The sequence below is a fragment of the Macaca nemestrina genome, chromosome 9 (genome assembly GCF_043159975.1).
Source record: "Macaca nemestrina isolate mMacNem1 chromosome 9, mMacNem.hap1, whole genome shotgun sequence".
NCBI classification, from domain to species: domain Eukaryota; kingdom Metazoa; phylum Chordata; class Mammalia; order Primates; family Cercopithecidae; genus Macaca; species Macaca nemestrina.
In genome coordinates, this window is record NC_092133.1 from 59,261,858 (window position 1) to 59,285,458 (window position 23,601).

The 23,601-nt window shown below is 42.7% G+C and overlaps 1 protein-coding gene across 3 annotated transcripts; it reads left to right on the forward strand.

The window, feature by feature from the left end:
- Window positions 1-245: 245 nt before the first annotated feature.
- Window positions 246-22,420, forward strand: LOC105466159 (nuclear receptor binding factor 2). Of its 3 annotated transcripts, XM_011715133.2 has the most exons (4): window positions 247-457; window positions 13,155-13,239; window positions 19,519-19,559; window positions 20,903-22,420. In XM_011715133.2, the coding sequence occupies exons 1-4, from the start codon at window positions 428-430 to the stop codon at window positions 21,608-21,610; spliced, it is 864 nt and encodes a 287-aa protein (XP_011713435.2). In that variant the 5' UTR covers window positions 247-427; the 3' UTR covers window positions 21,611-22,420. The 3 variants fall into 3 exon arrangements, with proteins under 3 accessions (XP_070925718.1, XP_011713435.2, XP_011713436.2); XM_071069617.1 differs by lacking the exon at window positions 13,155-13,239 and having other exon boundaries at window positions 246-457; XM_011715134.3 differs by lacking the exons at window positions 247-457; window positions 13,155-13,239 and adding an exon at window positions 17,522-17,728.
- Window positions 22,421-23,601: the final 1,181 nt, after the last annotated feature.

Here is a 23,601-nt window from a genome sequence, read left to right on the forward strand (position 1 = left end):
CAGCCATTTCAATTCTTCAATAACAAGGCTATACCCCCTCACGTGACGTCAGAGTAGACTTTAAGATATGAACTAACGCTTCTCGTGAGAGGAAAGACTGACTGCTCGCAAGCGTACGCCAGCTGGTGCCCCACCTTCGCTGGGCCCCACCCACTGCCTGTCCTCACTCCCACCTTGAACCAGCCTTTTGCGCGTGTGACGTCATGGCGCCGTGCGTGGCCGCGGCGGTGGCGCAGGGGGCGGGCCCGCGGCGCGGCGCCGGAGGAGGAAGTGGTGAGGTTGTTGCTCACTCAGCGCCTACCGCTGGCTCTTGGGGCGCAGAGAGGGGCCGCAGTCTCTGCGGCTGCGTTGCGCTCCCCAGCAGTCCCCTCCATGTTCCCCGGCGCCACTACTCCCCTTCCTAAGGCCGCCGCTTACCCCGGGGTCTATGGAAGTAATGGAAGGACCCCTCAACCTGGTGAGTGTCCCACAGAATATAGCGTCCGTCTTGGGTGCTTTTGCCTCAGGAGCCCGGTGCCGGCCCCGGCGAGTCGGCTAACCCTTGAGGCTGGGAGGTTGGTTTGGCAGGGGTGGTCGCAGAGGCTGTGAGGGGGGTGCTAGGCAGGCCCTGGCCCAGCTGCGGCTCCAGGCCAGTCACTTCAGACTTAGCCCTCTTAGGGGATCCCCGGGAAGCTCCTGGCGCCCCCTGCCGCGGGGCCCCGGGCGAGGGGATGCCACCAGCTGGGGCTGCCACCTCCTCTCTGGCTGGAGGAAGTCCTCCTAGCGCCACGTAGCCACCTCCCTGCAGCCTGGAGAGGCACTGAAGCCGTCCAAGGCAGAAATGGTGTGTGATACTGGTTTTGAGTTCTAGCAGAGGGGTCTGAGTCTAAGTCGCCACGCTTTGGAGAGATGGAGGAATGAATAGCCTCCTCACCCCCCACTTCCCCCTGATTTCTCACATACTTTCACATGCATAAACTGAGTCTACCTTCTTCCAAATATATTAGAGACAGCTGGGAAAAAGACAGCCGTTCCTGTTTTCAGCTCAGATTCATCAATTTAGGCATCATGAAAGTGTAATAGGTGTTTGCTGTTCTCAGGAAAATGGCTGATAGCCTGTGTACTTGTGTTTTAAGGCGTTTCAGGTGTTGCAATAAAACAACAACAACAACAACAAAACAGAATCCCACTAACGGGAAACATGAGTTCAGACTGGCCATTGCATCTTTTAGTTTTCCAGAGAGGTTACCCATTTTGGATGCAAAAGTCAGATTACTTAAGGATGCACGCAGGAAGAACTTCTGAGTCAAAGGTTTGCAATTCTTTGCGATGGTAGGATTGAGGAAAAGCACTATAGAGGATTCGTTTCTCGCATTAGAACTCTGAGCCCTAGTAGAGCAGTAGAGTCTGGTGGTTTAAGGCTATAGGTTCTGAAGCTTTGCTGCTTGGATTTGAATTCTAACCTCGTCACTTGATAGCTGTGTTATCTTGGGCAAACTACTTGACTTCACTCTGCTTCAGGTTCGTTGGGAGGATTAAAGGAGTAAATTGGTGTAAAGCACTTATAACTGTACTAAGTACATAGTACAGTGCAAGAATTAGCGATTGTAACCAGACCATAAGCCCTTACTTTAAAATCTATTTGTAGAATAAAGGTTTGGACTTGAGCTTTAAAAGCCTAAGATTCTCAGACGAAATCACTGGTACGAGGTTAACTGTTGAGAGGCGCCCCTCCCAGTTTTAAGTTGGGTCTTGCCCCAGGTGGTAGGTAAGAGTTATTTACGCTTAAGACTAATTGGACTACATTTGTGAGTTTTTTTAAACCAGGGAACTGGCCATGTGCCGTGGCTCATGCCTGTAATCCTAGCACTTTGAGAGGCAGAGGCCGGTGAATGACTTGAGCTCAGGAGTTCGAGACCAGCCTGGGCAACATGGCGAAACCCGGTGTCTACAAAAAAAAAAACAAAAATAGCCGGGCGTGGTGGCGCCAGCCTGTGGTCTCAGCTACTGGGGAGGCTGAGGTGGCAGGATCGCTTGAGTCCGGGAGGTGGAGGTTGCAGTGAGCCGAGATTGTGCACTCCGACCTGGGCGACTGATCGAGACTCTGACTCAGCCAGGGAACTGTCTTGCCGTTTTCTTGTTTTTAAGGCGACAAATAGTTTGCAATGAAATATAATGGATGGCTCAGTACTGAAACTTCATAGGAGTATTACTAGAAATATTCAGCTGTTTACAAAGTGCTTCACAGTTCAGGTGTCCTTGCCAAATGACCATTGGTTCAGTTCTAGGTAGCTTCACTTTGTTTGGCAGCAGCATAACCCCTGCCAACTGCCCCACAAATGTGTGGTGTTTTATGAGGAGACTGAAACTGGGTGACAATTGCAGATGGAACTGCAGAATCACTACCAGTTTAGGAAAACTTAGTTAAATGGTGGCAATACTATTTAAATTCTCCTCTTTATGAAACGGATTGAATGTCGACACACAGTCATTTTAAGCAGGCTAGTGTAACTCCATATTCCAGCCATAAAATTTATGTGGGCAAGTGTCAGAAATTTGGCATCTTGAATTCTTTTTTTTTTTTTTTTTTTTTTTGAGATGGAGTCTCTCTCTGTCACCAGACTAGAGTGCAGTGGAGCCATCTCAGGTCACTGCAACCTCCTACTCCCTGGTTTAAGCGATTCTTCTGCCTCAGCCTCCCGAGTAACTGGTATTTCAGGCACGCACCACCACACCCAGCTAATTTTTGTATTTTTAGTAGATACAGGGTTTCACCATGTTGGCCAGATGGTCTCAATCTCCTGACCTCGTGATCTGCCCGCCTTGGCCTCCCAAAGTGCTGGGATTACCGGTGTGAGCCACCATGCCCGGCCGACACCTTGAATTCTTAAACCATTTGAGTCTTGAAAGATTTGATTTCCAGCATAGTTGTTTATTGGAAGGTAACAGTAGGACAGACATTGACAGTTACTTGAATCAGTACCAATTACAGGCCTCTGGCACTCAGAATTGTCACTCACAGTTTTATAAGATGGGGTTTTTGAAAATTCTGACATTCTTTTTTTTTTTTTTTTTTTTTTTTTGAGACAGAGTCTCATTCTTTCGCCCAGGCTAGAGTGCAGTGATGCGATCTGGGTTCACTGCGACCTCCGCCTCCTGGGTTCAAGCAGTTCCCTGCCTCAGCCTCCTGAGTAGCTGGGATTACAGGCATGTGCCACCACGCCTGGCTATGAAAATTCTGACATTCTTTTGTGTGAGAACACCTAACTTAGTATCTAGTTGACTCAAGATGAGAGATAGTTCTCAATGCTATAATTTGAATGTCTTTGAAAATTTCGCTAGTATTATACAAGCTTTTTCTTTTTCTATACTCAGAATTAGTAATGCAGTAAGCTGTGTCTAATGACATCGTAGTGTCATCCAAATTCATTGTATAAGGACTCATCACAGTACATGGATTTGTAATCATGTGTCCTCAGAACATCCTCGGAACTTAGTAAGATGGGTTTTCCAATTTTACAGATAAATAAGCCTAAGCTGAGATAATTAGGTAATTACTTAGGTCAGTGACTTAAATACCTTATGAATCACTAGTTATTTTGATATCAAGACCTGTTTCTACCAATGCTGCCATATTGTACTCATCATGTTCATTTCAATGTGGTTCTCATCTATATTGAACTGTAGATTCTGTGTTAGCATTTATTACCTCTGCTCCAGTATTGATTCTTTTATGTTAGGTTTGGCAGTAAGGGCCTTAGAAATTCCTCACAGTGAATTTTTAAGATCTGGAAGAGACTAGTTTGAAATATTCATTTTAATATGTATCACAGAGGTAATGGATTCTAATTGGTTATTGAAGTTTGTCAAAAGAAAAATTGTACTTCCACTAAAAAATAGCTAGTCTTTGAACTCTGAGTAAGTTTGTTTCATCAGGGTTTTTTGGTCAATTTTTCTTTAAGAGACAGGGTCGTATTCTGTTGCTCACACTCAAGGGATCCTCCTGCCTGAGCCCTCCACAGTAGCTGGGACTACAGGTTTGCACTACCATGCCCAGCTAATTTTTTCAAAAACTTTTTGTAGAGTTGGGGTCTTGCTGTGTTGCCCAAGCTGGTCTTGAACTCCTGGCCTCAAGCAATCTTCCTGTCTCGGCCTCCCAAAATGTTGGGATCGCAGGCGTGTGCCACTGTGCCCAGCCTGTCAATTTTAAATATGGAAAAATTATAACTTAATAAAATTAGTGTATATTTAGATATTTCTTTCCATACACTTAATTTTGTCAATGTAACTACTGGTAACAAATGTCAAAACTTATGTGAGATAATTTCTAGTTCTTTGGTTTGTTTGCTGCTGATTCGGAAAGTGATATCAGATCTTAATTTATACATGACTATTGCTCATGTTTTGCTTACCTCCGCTGCAAAGGACAGGGTCCATGTGACTGCCTGGCCACAATCGTTTTCTATGTGTTTAGCCCTTAAGAGTGCTGAGAATGTTTGTTGAGTAACAGCTTCCCTCCAGAGTGGTCAGTTCTCACATCACATGAGGTAGTTAATGAAGCCTCTTACTTTCTAGCTTCTGTAAGAAAAGTAATCAGATATCATGGTCCAAGGAATGGCCTTGTGCATACCTGGAGTCCTTATAACTATCCCATTTTAATTATATTGTCCTTAAAATCTTCAAGGTAAAAAGATTTGAACCTCTTCTTTGTGCCCTGAAAAATTCCAAGGAAAATTTATTTCTTTGTTACAAGCTGAGCTAGGCATAATGAAAGCACTCTGGAAAAAGGAGGTAGAGAATACTAAGAGATATCCAGCAGTTATTGCTAAGTGGTGGGATTGGCATCGGACACGTTATGTATATTTTTATCTTCCTCTTAATAGCTAAATATGAGATATTCCCCCCCATTTTAAAGATGAAGACTTTGAAATACAGGGTAAGTGGTCATGGTAGGATATGAAAGCAAGATTGGGCTGGGCACAGTGGCTCACGCCTGTAATCCCAGCACTTTGGGAGGCTGAGGTGGGTGATCACCTAAGGTCAGGAGTTCAAGACCAGCCTGGCCAAAAGGTGAAACCAGATCTCTACAGAAAATAAAAATTAGCTAGGTGTGGTGGTGGGTGCCTGTAATCCCAGCTACTTGGGAGGCTGAGGCAGGAGAATTGCTTGAACCCAGGAGGCAGAGGTTGCAGTGAGCCAAGATCGTGCCCTTGCACTCCAGCCTGGGTGACTGGGAGGCTGAGGCAGGAGAATTGCTTGAACCCAGGAGGCAGAGGTTGCAGTGAGCCAAGATCGTGCCCTTGCACTCCAGCCTGGGTGACAGAGTGAAACTCCATATCAAAAAACAAAACAAAACAAAAATTAGCCAGGTGTAGTGGCGCATGCCTGTAATCCCAGCTACTTAGGAAGCTGAAACAGGAGAATCGCTTGAACCCAGGAGGTGAAGATTGTGGTGAGCTGAGCTCACACCACTGCGCTGCACTGCACTGCAGCCTGAGCAACTGAGTGAGACCTTGTCTCGGGGGGAAAAAAAAAGTCTTTCCTGGAATTCTCCAACACTTGAGTTCTTATCTTAAGTGTAATTGCATTATATTAGACAGTCAATTCAGTGCTTATTGATTTGAGATAATTGTTTGCTACTTGTTTGTAGGAGACACACATTGATTGGGAAAGGGCAAGTGAGTGAGATTTCTCTTTCAACTGAAGACCCTACCATAAGGTCAGGTGAATATTAGATTTTCCTCTGCTGTCTTTTCAGTACAGTGTTCATATGGTGTTCTTTTTCTTTTTCTTTTTTTTTTTTTTTTGAGACAGAGTCTCGCTCTGTTGCCCAGGCTGGAGTGCAATGGCGCAATCTCAGCTCAACACAACCTCTGCCTCCCGGGTTCAAGCGATTCTCCTGCCTCAGCCTTCTGCGTAGCTGGGACCACCGGCGCGTGCCATCATGCCTGGCTAATTTTTGTATTTTTAGTATAGACGGGGTTTCTCCATGTTGGCCAGGCTGGTCTTGAACTCTTGCCCTTGTGATCTGCCCACCTTGGCCTCCGAAACCAAAGGAGGATTACAGGCGTGAGCCACCATGCCTGGCCTGGTGTTCCTTTTCTTTTCATCTTTACTTAACAGCTTTCCCCAAGGACACAGAAGAAAACAAATAGAAAGTTATAGAAAGGAATACTGTTTTCTTTTGGGAAAGAAGGTAGTATTGAACATGTATTTTTGGGGCAGTTAGCATGTGGAAGTAAAAGGTACTTGTCAGTGATGGCAGTCACTTAGTAACCTAGTTGTTGTAGCTAGGATTTTTGTTGGTTATAGTTGATGAAAACCCACTTAAAATTAGCTTAAGCCAAAAGAGATAATTTATTGGACTCCAAAGAAGGGTGCAGGAAGGGCAGGGGTAAAATGTAGCTTGGTTTATGAATGTATGGAGCCTGTCAGACTTAATCAGACTCTCCCTCTCTCTTTTGCCTTTTCAGGCTTGTCTGCTTCACTCCTGCTTTCTGCAGACCTATATTTCTACCTGGCTAGCCTCTGAATGTCACATTAATTAGACTTTCTTGATATTCACTGCTCCTAAGTTTGAAAATCGGGAGAAGGGATACTTTAGGTATCCAGACGACAAGGTAATACAAGAATGTGGGCCCAGTATGGTAGCTCACACCTGTAATCCTAGCACTTTGAGAGGCCAAGGCAGGTGGATCGCTTGAGCCCAGGAGTTCAAGACCAGCCTGGGCAACATAGTGAAACCTGGTCTCTACCAAAAGAAAAAAAAAAATAGCTGAGCATGGTGGCACATGCCTGTGGTTCCAGCTACTTAAGATACTGAGATAGGAGGATCACTTGAGCCCAGGAGGTTGAGGCTGCAGTGAATCGTTGTCATACCACTACATTCCAGCCTCTGGGTGACAGAATGAGACCCCATCTCAAAAAAAAAGCAAGGGAATCATAAGAGAAAATATATTTACAGTTCTATCTATAGTTATCAGTACCATAAGTTTATGTCAGCTGTTTACAAAATGAATCATCTGTCAGAAATAATGGGCAACCACAGCTGTAGACCTCAATCTAACGTAACCCATCAAGCAATTAAAAAAAAAAGAATGCGGGAAGTCCCACAGAATCATATGGATTGCCTAGGAAGTACAGAGAGGTGGGACTGTTTTATTGTGAATGTCATAACTTATTTTGAATTACCAGAGAAACATATTTATGGACTTATTACCCTTTTCTTTTTGAGATAGTATCTTCCTCTGTCCCACAGACTAGAGTGCAGTGGCATAATCACGGCTCACTGTAGCTTCAACCTCCTGAGCTCCTGATCCTCCTACCAGTCCCTCCTGTAGCTGGGACTACAGGTGCTCAGCACCACACCCAGCTAATTTTTCTGTTTTTTGTAGAGATGGGGTCTCACTGTGTTGCCTATGGTGGTCTCAAGCAATCCTCCCACCTCGGCCTCCCAGAGTGCTGGGATTATAGGCGTGAGCCACCGTGCCCAGCCTTTTTTTTTTTTTTTCTTTCTTTATGAGGTGGAGTCTCACTCTGTTGCCCAGGCTGGAGTGCAGTGGCGCAATCTCGGCTCACCACAGCCTCTGCCTCCCAGGTTCAAGAGATTCTCCTGCCTCAGCCTCCCGAGTAGCTGAGACTACAGGTGGGCGCTACCATGTCTGGCTAATTTTTGTATTTTTTGTTGAGACGGGGTTTCACTGTGTTGGCCAGGCTGGTCTCAAACTCCTGACCTCGTTATCTGCCTGCCTTGGCCTCCCAAAGTGCTGGGATTACAAATGTGAGCCACCGCTCCCGGCCTCAGCCTATTACTTTTAATGGCTGTGATTCTACCAAGAACAGTATTTAAAGAGAGACCAGTTTTGTTTTTTTTTTTTTTTTTTTTATGAGACGGAGTTTGCTCTGTTGCCCAGGCTGGACTGCAGTGGCCAGATCTCAGCTCACTGCAAGCTCCGCCTCCCGGGTTTACGCCATTCTCCTGCCTCAGCCTCCCGAGCAGCTGGGACTACAGGCGCCTGCCACCTCGCCCGGCTAGATTTTTGTATTTTTTAGTAGAGACGGGGTTTCACCGTGTTAGCCAGGATGGTCTCGATCTCCTGACCTTGTGATCCACCCGTCTCGGCCTCCCAAAGTGCTGGGATTACAGGCTTGAGCCACCGCGCCCGGCCGAGAGACCAGTTTTAATATGTGTAAACTGTAAAAGTTGTTTTAAAAATAACCACCACCAAGATAGGTTTTCTGTAAAATCTTCAGTTTATAAAAAATGCAATTTAGCTGGGCATAGTGGCTTATGCCTATAATTCCAGCACTTTGGGTGAGGGAGGGAGGAAGATTGCTTGAGCCCAGGAGTTTGAAACCAGCCTGGGCAAGATATCAAGACCCCACCTCTACAAAAAATAAAACTTAGCTGGGTGTGGTGCCATGTGACTGTATTCCTAGCTACTCAGGAGGCTGAGGTGGCAGGCTTGCTGGAGCCCAGGATATTGAGGCTTCAGTGAGCTATGATTGCACCATTCCGCTCCAGCTTGGGCAACAGAGCAAGACCCTGTCTCAAAAATAATTAAGATGAAAATTTTTCAAAAAATGCAATTTAGTCCAGACCCAACAATATTGTCAACTTCTTGATGGCAGGTACTTCCATCACTTCTATCGTCTTGTAGTACTTAACGAGGGATATATCGAGTATGTACCAGTACCAGGCACCATTCTAAGCACTGTGATGTTTAATCTAGTTTAATTTTCACAAACTCTTTTGTTTTTGGTGCCATCAAATTTACATAAGCAGACAATAACTCTCATTTTAGAGATGAGAAAACTGAGGCAGATAATTGGGAAAGCCGGGCTCGTGTGTCTCATATGTGGTCAAATTGAGATTTGAACGTTGGCAGTTGAGCTCTATCGAGTCTGTGTTTGCTGTGTGTCTAATAAGAACGTAGTAGGAACTCTACTTAAAATATGAAATTTGATTGCTCTGGTGCTAAATAACCCAGAGGAGATGGTGTGTTTTTGTTGAGCTCAGCAATAATCTGAAACTATAATGAGATTTAACTCCTAAATTGGCAGACTCATTAGAGATTGGACCCTACATGGGGATGTTTTAAGGGAGTTGGGAGAGCCATGAGGACCTGCTCTGACTGTTTGAGAACTTTTTATTTTTTTGGTGTTCAATTAACAGGTTATTCTGTCATCACAGAGTTTGAAGTTTAATTATGGAGCTACATAAATATCCATAGTATAAGATAGAAAGTGATTGAAGTCATTAGTGACACACAGATAGAAAAAAGGTGTTAGAATGAAGTAACCTTAAATAGCATCTCATCCCTGCTTCTTAGAGTGTATCCGTAAGCCAGAAACTTTGACTTTTCCTGGGTGGAGTCTCAAGCCGTGCTCCAAACCTCCTGAATCAGAATCTTTTTTTTTTTTTTTTTTTTTGAAATAGAGCTTCACTCTTGTTGCCCAGGCTGGAGTGCAGTGGCATGATCTCGGCTCACTGCAACCTCTGCCTCTCTGGTTCAAGCGATTCTCCCTCCTCGTCCTCTCAAAGTGCTGGGATTATAGGTGTGAGCCACTGCACCTGGCCTTTTAGAATCTGTATTTTAACCAGGTGATTTGTATTTTTATTAAAACCTAGAGCCTTTTGATTTAATAACACTTGCTTTAATAGTATCAAAACATGTTCATTAGAGAAATTAGGTTAATCATAACTGCTTGTACATACTAGCTTTCTTCATCATGTACATTCTGTTCCCAAAAGATCTGTGTAATTTGTGGGTACTAGAAAATGCTCATGTGTTCAGAATGTGTTTTTTGTTCAGTCCAAGTCTCCAGGTTAAAATTCATCCATTTTAATCCCCAAGTCTTTTTTTTTTTTGAGGCTGTCTTGCTCTGTTGCCCAGGCTGGAGTGCAGTGGCATGATCTTAGCTCACTGCAACCTCCGCCTCCCAAGTTGTTCAAGCAATTCTTGTGCCTCAGCCACCTGAGTAGCTGGGATTACAGGCATGTGCCACCATGCCAGGCTAATTTTTGTACTTTTAGTTGAGATGGCGTTTCGCCATATTGGCCAGGCTGGTCTTGAACTCCTGGCCTTGAGTGATCTGCCTGCCTCAGCCTCCCAAAGTGCTGGCATTACAGGCGTGAGCCACTGCGCCCACCCTACCCAGTCATTTCTTGTGACCTATTGTTCCCAGGCATATGTTAAGACTTAGAGGAAAGTTTGATTACTACTTAAAGAATAAAAAGTATCTGAAATCCTCTAATTGAAAGGCACCAATCTTGTCTTTAAGATTGTTGCTTGTTTGTTTCTTACAAAAATAGAAGCGGGGGGTAGGGGCGGCGGGGGGAAGGCAAACAGCAACGCATTGCTGGAAGTGCTGTTTTCTACTTTTGTTTTCACCTGTATTTTATACTTAGTATGATTTGTAAACATGCCCAGAATATTTATAATCTCAATTGCAAACGTGATTCTGTGAAGTATTTTATGCAGCATCAAAGGGACATGTCTTTAAAAAGCATCCAAGACAAATCATTTTTCAACTGACAGAACAGATTTGGTTTTTTTTGTTTTTGTTTTTTTGGGTTTTTTTTTGAGACCAAGTCTCACTGTTGCCCAGGCTGAAGTGTAATGGTGCGATTTCAGCTCACTGCAACCACTGTCTCCCGGGTTGAAGTGATTCTCCTGCCTCAGCCTCCGGAGTAGCTGGGATTACGGGCACCCACCACCATGCCCGACTAATTTTTGTAGAGACAGAGTTTCACCACGTTAGCCAGGCTGGTCTCAAACTCCTGACCTCAGGTGATCCACCCGCCTTGGCCTCTGCAAGTGCTGGGATTACGGACATGAGCCACTGTGCCCAACTTTTTTTTTTTTTGAGACAGGATCTCACTCTGTTGCCTGGGCTGGAGTGCAGTGGTGTGATCACAGGTCACTGCAGCCTCCATTTCCCAGGCTCAAAGTGATGATCCTACCTCAGCCTCCTGAGTAGCTGGGACGCGAGTGCCACATCCGGCTAATTTTTGTATTTTTTGTAGAGATGGGTTTTCACCATATTGCCCAGGCTGGTCTCAAACTCTTGAGCTCAAGTGATCTGCCTGCCTTGGCCTCCTAAAGTGCTGGGATTATAGGCAGGAGCCACAAAACCCGGCCACTTTTCACCTTTTTTAAGTGATGTAAAAAACACGTAAAGTTTACCCTCTTAATTATTTTTCAGTGTACAGTTTAGTAGTGTTAAGTATATTTGCATGGTTGTGCAACAAATCTCCAGAACTTTTTCATCTTGCAAAACTGAAACTATGCCATTTGAATACCTACTCCCCGTTTACCCCTCCCCCATTCAATGATTTGTTCCACCATTCAACTTTCCTGTTTTTATGAGTTTGACTACTTTAGATACCCAATAAGTTGGTTTGTATAGTATTTGTCCTTTTATGACTGGCTTATTCAGTCTAATGTCCTCACAGTTCATCCATGTTGTGGTATGTGTCAGAAGTACCTTCCTTTTAAAGACAGTACCTTTCCTTTGTGTGTATATACTGCATTTATCCATCTCCATCTATTGATGGACATCTGGATTGCTTTCACCTTCTGGCTGTTGTGAATAATGCTGTTATGAACATGGGTGTACAATGCTTTTCGCTTTTTTGTGAAGCTGTGAAGCTTTGCTAAATCATGTGTGAGTTTGTAACTGAGGAAAACCATTACATGAGGTAGGAAACTTTAGCTGATGATCTCTGCCTTTCTCCTTGCTAGTTAAATGTATAATCTTATGTAAGTTACACGACCCCCACCAGTCTTTTGGGCCTCATTATGTAAGAGAGGAAAATGCATTCACAAAGTCGTAATTAAAGCAGCTGAAATAATGTATATTAAAGCTTTTTTTTTTTTGAGATGGAGTTTCATTCTCTTCACCCAGGTTGGAGAGCAGTGGCATTATGTCGCCTCATTGAAGCCTCTGCCTCAGCCTCCTAAGTAGCTGGGATTATAGGCGCCCGCCATCACGCATGTCTAATTTTTGTTTTTGTTTTTGGTTTTGTTTTTTTGAGACAGAGTCTTACTCTGTCGCCCAGGCTGGAGTGCAGTGGCACGAACTCGGCTCAATGCAAGCTCCACCTCCGGGGTTCACGCCATTCTCCTGCCTCAGCCTCAGCGCCTGTAGCCTGGGACTACAGGCGCTCGCCACCATGCCCGGCTAATTTTTAATTTTTGTATTTTTAGTAGAGACTGGGTTTCACCCTGTTAGCCAGGATGGTCTTGATCTCCTGACCTCGTGATCTGCCCGCCTCAGCCTCCCAAAGTGCTGGGATTACAGGCATGAGCCACCGCACCCAGCTAATTTTTGTATTTTTAGTAGAGATGGGGTTTCACCATGTTGTCCAGGCTGGTCTTGAACTCCTGACCTCAGATGATCCGCCTGCCTCAGCCTCCAAAAGTGGTGGGATTACAGCTGTGAGCCACTGCGCCTGGCCTTAAAGCCCTTTTGAGATTCTTAAAGTGTAAGGAGGCCAGTGACTGCTTATTTATCAGTTTTCCTTTGCAATTCAAGAGCAATTACATTATTTGCTGTTAGAACTTCTGATTTTTTTTGACTTTGTTCTTTTGATGAGATATCTTTAGAACAATCTTTGTAATATTAGGTGTTGGTATCATGAATTCATCAACTATGCAATGTCCAAATTTTTTATTTTAAAAACATAGTAACTTTAATGTTGAAAGAATGACATGATAGAAGAGAAGCTTGGATTTTACTACGTGATGAGTGATTTCCTGATTATAGTTTTTAGACTATACAGATTAGTGAAAGTATCTACAAAATAGCTCTTGTTTTGAAAGGAGCTTGTTAAAAATCAAGAAACTAGACATTTTGAATAACAATCTATGATTGTAACTCTTGGTTAATCTCCAAAGAGTGGAAGAATGTGAGTCAATGAAGGAGTTAAGTGCCTGGTGTTAACCTTGAGAGGGCTTATGGTAGAAGTGAGAGAAGTTGCCAGTTCCTTTCAGATGCTGTAGTTCCAGGCTCTACCCATTACATTTCCCCAGCTACAGATAGAGCTGTAATAGTGATTTGATATGTGGCAACAAACAGTATTATTTATCTTCTTTAAAGGTAGTTGCTTTTTAAAAGAAATCGTGTTTTATTTTATGATCCAGAGCAACTTAGGGATGTTTGTCTTCTAGGCTCATCAACAGAGCAGACGAGCAGACCGTTTATTAGCTGCAGGCAAATACGAAGAGGCTATTTCTTGTCACAAAAAGGCTGCAGGTGAGTGTTATTAAGTACTCAGTGTAAAACTGAAGAGCAGAAAGTCACAATAGTAATAATGTGTGTTGCTTTTCATATACAAGACTGATACTGCTGACTCACCAGAATATCAGCTTTGATTATTTTTCAAGTAAGTGTGTTGGATTTCCCAGCTCCTGCTAGTCCAATCTTCTTTCTAAACCATGAAGATGGCATAAATGTGGCAAACAATTCCTGGACACAGCCTTCTGAGCCCAAAGATCCCTAAAAACAGGAGCTGATTGTAACAAGTCTGCCATTTTATCTTAGTTATTATAAAAAAGGAGTTTGGGTTTCAAATAATTTACCATTTCAGGTTCTCAAAATAGTAATTCAATTCAGTTCCAACCAATTCATTTTCACTGAGTTTCTGTTTTCTAACATGCTGATAATGCAAAACTTGCTAAAGACTTTTGTTACCTAAAATGTGGGAGATTTTTCCTGTGGTCTTTTTTTAGCTTCCCTTCTGAATATCTCATCTCTACATGCATGCCTATAGTAACATGCTGATGATAGCTTTCATTTCAGAATTGTTGGCTTCTTATCAAAGACCTAATTTTACCCTAGTCAGTCAAGCAACCTAGCATATGTTGAACTCAGAAATAGATCTTGGGGGCCTGTTTTTCTTAGACCAGTTTCTGTTGGCTGAGTAACAAACCGAAAAACTTTGGGTCCTCGTTAGTGTAGTGGTAAGTATAAAAATAGAAATAAAAAAAATTTTAAAATCTTTGGGGAAAGGATGTTTTACTCATGCCACATCCAAAGTGAGTGCAGGTCATCTTTCTTAGGGCAAACCCTGAAGTCTTCTGCTGGCAGGCACGTTCCTTTCACTCTAGGCCAGTATGATGATCAGAGCCATATTCTTTCCTGACAGAGGCTGCCCCTCTCTTGATATTTTACTTGTGAAATACAGACTGCAAGGTGGGCAGTAGATTGGGTAAGTCTTCTCACTACAGTGTTTTTTGCCTGGAAGTTAGTAATACATTTTCAGAGAAAAATTTAAGTTTTGTTTGTCTGTTTGTTTGTTTGTTTTTCTTTTTGGAGACGGAGTCTTGCTTGTCGCCCAGGCTGGAGTGCAGTGGTACGGTCTTGGCTCACTGCAACTTCCACCTCCTGGGTTCGAGTGGTTCTCCTGCCTCAGCCTCCTGAGTAGCTGGGAATACAGGTGTGCGCCACCACACCCGGCTTGTATTTTTAGTAGAGACGGGGTTTCTCCATGTTGTTCAGGCTGGTCTCAAACTTCTGACCTCATGATTGACCCACCTTGGCCTCCCAAAGTGCTGGGATTATGGGCATCAGCCACTGCGCCAAGCCCTTTTTTGTTTTTTTTTTTAGTTCTGGGGTACATGTGCAGAACGTGCAGGTTTGTTACATAGGTATACACGTGCCATGGTGGCTTGCTGCACCCATCAACCCGTCGTCTACATTAGGTATTTCTCCTAATGCTATCCCTCCCCTAGCCTCCCACCCCCACTTTTTTTAAAAAAGAAATATTTTTGCCACTGAAGTGTACTGGAGGTATCTGCTGTAGGTCCGAGCATACAGTAGATATCCCATAAATCTTTGGGTGTTTTTATGGTGAAAGGGCTTTGTACAGTGTTAAACATGTCAACTAGTGCTCTTTAAATCTTTCCTAAACCATATTTTGTTATGAATCAGATTGTTAAATCTGTAGTCACTACAAAGACGATGTACTGTGTTTAACTATTTAAGAAAACCATGTTTTATGTGGATGCCCCAGTGAAACAATACCTTATGTAACCCAAAATGGTCATGGTTACATATATATAACATATGTTAAGTGGAGTGAATCAGCATATGTTATGCACTGAGCTATGGGATGTTATGAATATATAAAAAGAAGGAAGTTTTAGTCGTAACCTAATCCTTGTCTTTGAAGACTTAAAACTGATGTTGGGCTTCAATTAACCACTTCCCACCCCCAGTCTAAATTCTGTGACATTCTCAGGAGTAGAAAAATAAGACAATCTGTTAGATCACATTAGCTTAAATTATAGAGATAGAACTTAATGTGATTAGTAAATCCCACTGGGTTGATTGGGGGTTTCAACTTGTGTTTTAGAATGGAGTTGAAAATTGACGTGGTTGAAATGAGCTCGCTTTTTTTTTTTTTTTTTTTTTTTGAGACGGAGTCTCGCTCTGTCGCCCAGGCTGGAGTGCAGTGGCCGGATCTCAGCTCACTGCAAGCTCCGCCTCCCGGGTTCACGCCATTCTCCTGCCTCAGCCTCCCGAGTAGCTGGGACTACAGGCGCCCGCCACCTCGCCCGGCTAGTTTTTTGTATTTTTTAGTAGAGACGGAGTTTCACCGGGTTAGCCAGGATGGTCTCGATCTCCTGACCTCATGATCCGCCCATCTCGGCCTCCCAAAGTGCTGGGATTACAGGCTTGAGCCACCGCGCCCGGCCTGAGCTCGCTTTTTGAAATTGACTTGCATCTCTAGGGCTTATAACTGGTGTTGAAAGGTATGGATGTAGGTGTATTCTGTAAGGAAGCAACTTATTTGGAAATCATTTTAGAGATGAGGCAAGAAAAGATCAACATCTGAGAAAGACTAATAGGAAGGAAAGGCTGAAATGAGGGAATTTAAGGGCAAACAGAGGGGGCCTGGGTGTCCAGCTGTCAAAGATCAGAGGAGATTCTGAGACTAAAAACATACCCTGAGATTACCTAGCTAAGGACTTCATAGCCTCTTTGTGGTGGTTGTATTGTAAATGTGCTGAAATAAGAAGTTGCTTGATGTCTCTTTCCTTTTGAGGAAAGGTAGGATCTCTTGAGGTGGACAATGAATGGCCAAATTAAATGAAACTGAGCATGTGAGCATTCATTTGCCAGATAAGCACATCCCTAAGTGAATTTCTCTTCTTTCATACAAACAGAAGAACAAAACCTTAAATAAGTTAATAGCCATTAACAGTGCTTAGAACTCAAAATGAGCATGTCAGAAGATGAGCAGGCCCCAGAGTACACGGTATTTGTATGGATTTGATCAATATTTTGTTTGAAAACAAATCTTAACCTAAGCCTTTTGAAACTGTGGTAACATGAAAATGATTCTATCCTTATTCAGAGGCAGTATATTGCTGTACTTTCTATGCTTTGGGACCAGTTTAACAGATTCCTGATAGAAGAGTAATAGATGTTATTATTTTTTGGTTTTTGGTTTTTGTTTGAGACTGAGTCTTGCTCTGTCACCCAGGGTGAAGTGCCATGGCATGATCTGAGCTCATTGCAAGCTCCACCTCCCAGGCTCAAGTGATTCTTCTGCCTCAGCCTCCCGAGTAGCTGGAAATACAGGCGTGCGCCACCACACTCGGCAAATTTTTGTATTTTTTGGTAGAGACAGGGTTTCACCATGTTGGCCAGGCTGGTCTCAAACTAACTCCTAACACCAAGTGACCCGCCCACCTCGGCCTCCCAAAGTGTTGGGATTACAGGCGTGAGCCACTGCGCCTGGCCAGATGTTATTATTTTAAGACATTCTTCAGATTTCCTTAGTTCCTTTATTGTATCATTTACTTAATATCTACTTTACATTTTAGCCTCATATCATAATTAAAGGAAGTAGTTTAACCAGAATTGTTAGCAGTTTTTGAGATAGGTACTCTTTTTCTACATTTCTGTGTTGCTGTACTTTTGTATCTATTGTGAGTCTGTGGAATAAATCCATAAACATGGAATCAGATTTAAAATAATTTTTCTTCTTTAAAAATAACTTTAAACTGCCCCATTTATAAGATTTAAATGTGGGGAATACTTTAAATGACAGTGTGATTCTTGTTGTATTCTTTGTGCTTTGGGATCTCCTTCGGTAGCCTCCTTTGTCATATGCAATTTCAAGGTTCTGCAAAGTGGGGAGGCATTTCAGTTGGCTAAAGCTTGGTTTTGTGAAAACTATTCGTTTGTTAAGAAAGTGGATTTAAAGCAAACTGTAGTTCAAACAGGGAGACAAATACACGCAGGCAAGATGGAAGGGATGTCTAAGAAAATTTGTCTACAGTGTATCAGAGCAATAGCAGAGCAGACAGAATGTCTCTGCAGATTTTTGGAGTCTCGCTCCATTACCCAGGCTGGAGTGCAATGGCGTGATCTTGGCTCAGAGCAACCTCCACCTCCCAGGTTCAAGCGATTCTCCTGCCCCAGCTTCCCTAGTAGCTGGGATTACAGGCGCCTGCCACCACGCCCAGCTAATTTTTTTTTCTTTTTCTTTTTTTTTTTTTTTTTTTAGTAGAGCTGGGGTTTCACCATGCTGGCCAGGCTGGTCTTGAACTCCCGACCTCAGGCGATCCACCAGCCTCGGCCTCCCTAAGTGCTGGGATTACAGGTGTGAACCACCGCACCCGTCCATCTCCACAGATTTAAACATGAACAAAAGGAAAAGAAACTAGTATGCAGCTGTACAGACTTACTACAGGAAAAAAAGACAAAGTGTTGTGGGAAGGATGTAATTATGGTAAGCATGGCTGGAGCAAAGACTATATAACCAACTCTGTTTTTTCTTTTAATTCTTTTCAAATTGATACAGGGTCTCGCTATGTTGCCCAGTGTAGTCTGGAACTCCTGGGCTCAGGCAATCCTCCTGTTTGGCCTCCCAAAGTGCTACACTGCACCTGGCCCCAGCTCTCCTTTTTCCTGGAGAGGGAGCATCTAATTCAGCAGTCCCAACCTTTTTGCTGCCAGGGACTGGTTTTGTGGAAGTCAGTTTTCCACAGACCTGAGGTGGGGAAAATGGTTTTAGGATGATTCAAGCACATTACATTTATTGTGCACTTTATATTTTACAATGTAATAATAGAAATAATGAAATAATTATACAACTCAATGTAATGTAGAATCAGTGGGAACCCTGAGCTTGTTTTCCTGCAGCTAGACAGTCTCATTTAGGGGTGATGGGAGACAGTGACAGATCATTAGGCATTAGATTATCATAAGGAGAGTGCACCCTAGATCCCTTGCATGTGCAGTTCACAGTAGGGTTTGTGCTATGAGAAGCTAATGCCGCTGCTGATCTGGTGGGAGGCAGAACTCAGGTGGTAATGCAAGCAGTGGGGAGTGGCTGTAAATACAGATGAAGCTTCACTGGCTTGCCTGCTGCTCCCTTCCTGCTGTGTGTGTGGCCCAGTTCCTAACAAGACATAGACCAATACCAGCCTGGGGGTTTGGGATCCCTGATATAATTGTATCTTAAGGACTACGGTAGAACCTAGCAGGCAGGAACTCTTAAGGTATGACATCAAATCATTAAATTATTTGGATTAAGACTAGACAGAAAGCAATGCCTCATATCTGCAAAAAGGCAAAAGAGGGACTTAATATAGGTATGAGAGATGCCAAAAATGTTTACACAAGCAAGATAAAAATGGAGATTCATTATGGGCAATTCACTGATAATACAGAACTTGTTATTTATACCTAACCTTGTTCCCAAAAGGTTATAAAATGTCTTACCGATGAATGTATAATAAAATATCAAATGTAACTAAAGATGCATAGATAAGGACATCCATAGAGAGAGAAAGTGGGAAAGGACTAGTAGTATAGTTCACAAAATGTACCATTAGTTCTTGGATTTTTTTGAAGAACTTGCCTTAAGTTTTCTAGCAGTCATCCTAAAGAGGAAAGAATAATTTTTACATTGGCTATTAAAATTCAGACAAATAGTCACCGAGGATCTAAGATCAGAGAAGATTTTTGAAGGTCTTCATAAATGACGTTATACTGTCCTCAGTAACTTCCTCACAGTAAGTATGTCAACAGGTTCTTAGGGCTTTTAACCGTAAGGCTGATGGCTTAACTCAGAGACAATTCATTAGAAGTGATTCTATAGGAGTCCAAAATGACTCCTGTAGATTCCAGGTATTCAGATGGATAAAAAGTCATTGATAATCTCGTGATGTTTTTGTGCATATAATGAGTAATAGGGTTTGGATAGGTTCTTGTTTGATTTTAATCTTCCCTAAACCTATTTTTCCGATGAGGCTATCTTCAGTTTCTGAATTATAAAATCCATAGGAGTTTTAAATAACAAAACCTTCAAGATAGGGTCGGGAATATTTTCATTTTATTGCCACTGGCATCCTTTTGGGGGAAGTTAAGAATTCTATTTAAAAAATCCCCAGTTGTATCAGAATTATTTATCAGAACAGTTCTCTTTGTCATATGAGGATTATTAAAACTCTTCCTTTTACCTGTTAATTACAGAACGGCGACACATATTAACATGCCTGTTTTTTCTTTTAACAGCATATCTTTCTGAAGCCATGAAGCTGACACAGTCTGAGCAGGTGAGACATGTTCCCAATATTTTCAACAAGGGTTAGAAAGGTTTTCTTGTAGAGGCTTGAATTGTGTGTATAGCAAAGCGTTGTGTCCCTCTCAAAATGCTATAGTCAAAAATATATAAAAAGGGCAAGGGAAGAGCACTTCACAACGGAAATTAAAACTACATGAACTACAGTCGATGCCCCAGACATGGAATGCAGAAACTTCTTTTTTTCTAGTGGTTACTCACAGATCTCAGATTGCCAGCCAGATGTACCTTTTAGAGAGCCCTCTTTGGACCATTCCTGATCGTTAGCTCTTATTTGATCATTAGCTCACAGTCAGTAAACAGGCCTGGCCAAGAGGAAACCAACAGACTACCCTTTGCTTGTCAAAGATAATTTAAATGTGACCCGTCTCCCACTTGTCTTTGCTTGAGTTCTTAAGCAGTTCAGGTACTTTCAAATTTGTTTCACCAATTGCTTTAAATTGTCTTCTGTGTTTGGGGAGGCCCTGCCAAGTGTTTCAAGATACATTTATTCATAAGACTGGGCCTGGTGGCCCGTGCCTATAATCCCAGCACTTTGGGAGGCCAAGGCAGGGGGATCATACTTGAGCCCAGGAGTTCGAGACCAGCCTGGGCAACATAGTGAGACCCCATCTCTACAAAAATTTTAAAAAATTAGCCGTGCATGGTGGCACATGCTTGTAGTTCTAGCTACTTGGGAGGCTGAGGTGGGAGGATCACTTGAACACCTGAGTTCAAGGCTGCAGTGAGCTATGACTGGACCATTGCACTTCAGCCTCGGCAACAGGGACCCTGTTTCTAAAATAAATACATATAAAATATCTTGTTTAAAACTTTTTATTGTAAAAGTATCAGTTAAGGAGATCATTTCTGTGAGGTATATCAGTGGCAGGGAGAGCCACTAGTTTCTCAAACTGAACCAAGGGAACTTTAAAGTTGTGTTCTGTCCCTTTCACTGCCTTTGAAAGTGTGGAATCTGCTCATGATACAGGCATGCTTTGAACTATCCAAACACACTGTTGATAAAGCTGACTTTCTTTTTAGCTGTTGGTAGAATTAGTATGTCTACAGAGGAAAGATTTCTAATTTTAAGTTGAGTACAAATGCCATTACACATGGGGTCAGGCACATTGAGGAAAACATCTGATTTAGTGTATTGATTGGGAATAGGACTTCTAACTTTCTGAATGAATGGTGTTTTTGCAAACATAGTATGTAAATTGTAAGTGTTGTTGGGTTATTCAGAAAGGAGGATTTTGGAGTAGTGTATGTTGGACATTACTAAGACACTTAAAATGTTAAAATTCTTCAAATTTTACCTTTCCTTCTATGTAATAGGCTCATCTTTCACTGGAATTGCAAAGGGATAGCCATATGAAACAGCTCCTCCTCATCCAAGAGAGATGGAAAAGGGCCCAACGTGAAGAAAGATTGAAAGCCCAGCAGAACACAGACAAGGATGTAGCTGCCCATCTTCAGGCATCTCACAAACCCTCTGCAGAGGATGCAGAGGGCCAGAGCCCCCTTTCTGAGAAGTACAGCCCTTCTACAGAGAAATGCCTGCCTGAGATTCAGGGGATCTTTGACAGGGATCCAGACACACTACTATATTTACTTCAGCAAAAGAGTGAGCCAGCAGAGCCATGTATTGGAAGCAAAGCCCCAAAAGATGATAAAACAATTATAGAGGAGCAGGCAACCAAAATTGCAGATTTGAAGAGGCACGTGGAGTTCCTTGTGGCTGAGAATGAAAGATTAAGGAAAGAAAATAAACAACTAAAGGCTGAAAAGGCCAGACTTCTAAAAGGTCCAATAGAAAAGGAGCTGGATGTAGATGCTGATTTTGTAGAAACATCAGAGTTATGGAGCTTGCCACCACATTCAGAAACTGCTACAGCCTCCTCGACCTGGCAGAAGTTCGCAGCAAATACCGGGAAAGCCAAGGACATTCCAATCCCCAATCTTCCTCCCTTGGATTTTCCATCTCCAGAACTTCCCCTTATGGAGCTCTCTGAGGATATTCTGAAAGGATTTATGAGTAATTAAAATGGAAGGCCACAGAAAAGGGGAAAAGAGGAAATAATACAGTAATCATTAATCCAGCAAAAAAAAAAATGAAAAGGGAAAACCACATAGAAGGGTCATCCCGGAAATGCTTCATCTGGTGGACTGTGGGAGCAGAGGCATTGCCAGGACTTGGGAAACAGTCACTGTGAAATGCGCCGCATATCTCATTCACTCACTTGAGCTAATGATTCCGACTTGGCAGACACTAAACTCATGGAGGTTCGGTTTCTCCTGATACAAACCAAATGGCTACCTGGAATAATTTCTTTCAAGCAACAGTTATTTTTCTTATCTTCAGGGTTAAAATGTATAAAAGTTATGTGTAATTAATCTATAATGCCATAAATGATAATGCAAAACCTAAATAATATGGTGGCCGCAGGGGCTGCCTTATATTTGAAACATGCTTTCTATCATGCATTGACTGTATGCATTTTGTTAATGCACATTTTGTTTGTTTAAATAAGGTGTGTAAGATACACACCCTTCTAGATGAAACTATATGTGCCACACTTTGCACTACTCATAATAACCTCAAGACTATCAGAAGAAATATTTAAATTTCCATTTTATGAAGAAAGGAACCAAATTATTATGCTTTTTTTAAACAAATTACCAGTTTACATAATTAATCAGGGTGCATTTTAAGTTCTAACTTTGTTTATTGTATAGTGCATCATTTGAAAATACCAAGGAGGAAATACCCTTTGTTTTTAATGATGCAAGAGTGAAAGTAATGCTAGTTGGCAGTATTTGATTGTAAGAAATCAATAAAGTAATTGTGTTTTATACCTTTGTTGAATGTGGTTGATAGTTAAAAAGCAAGGCACTGAGAGGCTTCTCTCTGCGTTGTAAACTTTGAACAGTTGCGGTTAGATGATTACTTTTGTGTGTCAAGGATGTTTTTTTTTTTTCTTCAGTGTTTTGTAGTCCATTTCCCTTACGACTAGGGTGACAGAGAGTACAGAAGTTCCTGAGGTTTAAATGTGTTATTTCCAGCCTTTTTCCTGACCACCATGTGGAAAATGCTCAGGGCTGCTCTAGGCTGGAGGGAGCTGTCCCCTGGGCACCTGCCACCCTGTCAGAGCATAGTGTGGGGAAGTGCTGCTTTGGATTCTCTCTGCCAAGCTGGATGATGTTCCATGAGAAAGAAGGGGAAGAGGAGAATATAAGCAAAACATTTGGGTACAAGCTACTGGGCATGTTGAAATCTTGGGTTTGCTGTGTGGAATTACAGAAGTGAGAAATACATTGCCTCCTCTGAGGACAATTGGGTTGAGGAAGTTGGGCTAGGCTCACAAATCCAGTGATGAAACTAGTAGAAATAGGGCCAGGCGTGGTAGCTTATATCTGTAATCCCAACACTTTGGGAGGCTGAGATGGGAGGGTCGCTTGAACCCAAGAGTTTGCGACCAGCCTGGGCAACATAGTGAGACCCTGTCTGTACCCAAAAAAAACTTTAGCTGGGTGCAGTGATGGTGCGCCTGTAGTTGCGGTTACTCCAGAGGCAGAGGTGGGAAGATGACTTGAGCCTGGGAGGTTGAGGCTGCAGTGAGCTGTCATCACACCACTGCATTCCAACCTGGACACTACAGTGAGATTCTGTCTCAAAAAAAAAACCAGTAGAAGTGACCATGAAGAAATCGTATTTTTTCCTGTCTCATCTTGCAGATGAAACAAAAAATAAACTAGCTTGTTAAATTATTTTGAGCTCTATACTCTCTTAAAAGTTACGTTAATTTCCTGGGCACAGTGGCTCATGCTTGTAATCCCAGCACTTTGGGACACCGAGGCAGGTGGATCACCTGAAGTCTGGAGTTCGAGACCAGCCTGACCAATATGGCAAACCCTGTCTCTTACTAACAATACAAAGATTAGCCGGGTGTGGTGGCATGTGTCTGTAATCCCAGCTACTTAGGAGGCTGAGGCAGGAGAATCACTTGAACCAGGGAGGTGGAGGTTGCAGTGAG

What these genes read in the sequence shown, in the direction of transcription:
- LOC105466159 (XM_011715133.2), top strand. Translation starts at nt 428, where the DNA reads ATGGAAGTAATGGAAGGACCCCTCAACCTG. An exon ending in TTGTCACAAAAAGGCTGCAG is followed by an intron (nt 13,240 to 19,518) that starts GTGAGTGTTATT and finishes TTCTTTTAACAG; the next exon opens with CATATCTTTCTGAAGCCATG. An exon ending in AGCTGACACAGTCTGAGCAG is followed by an intron (nt 19,560 to 20,902) that starts GTGAGACATGTT and finishes TCTATGTAATAG; the next exon opens with GCTCATCTTTCACTGGAATT.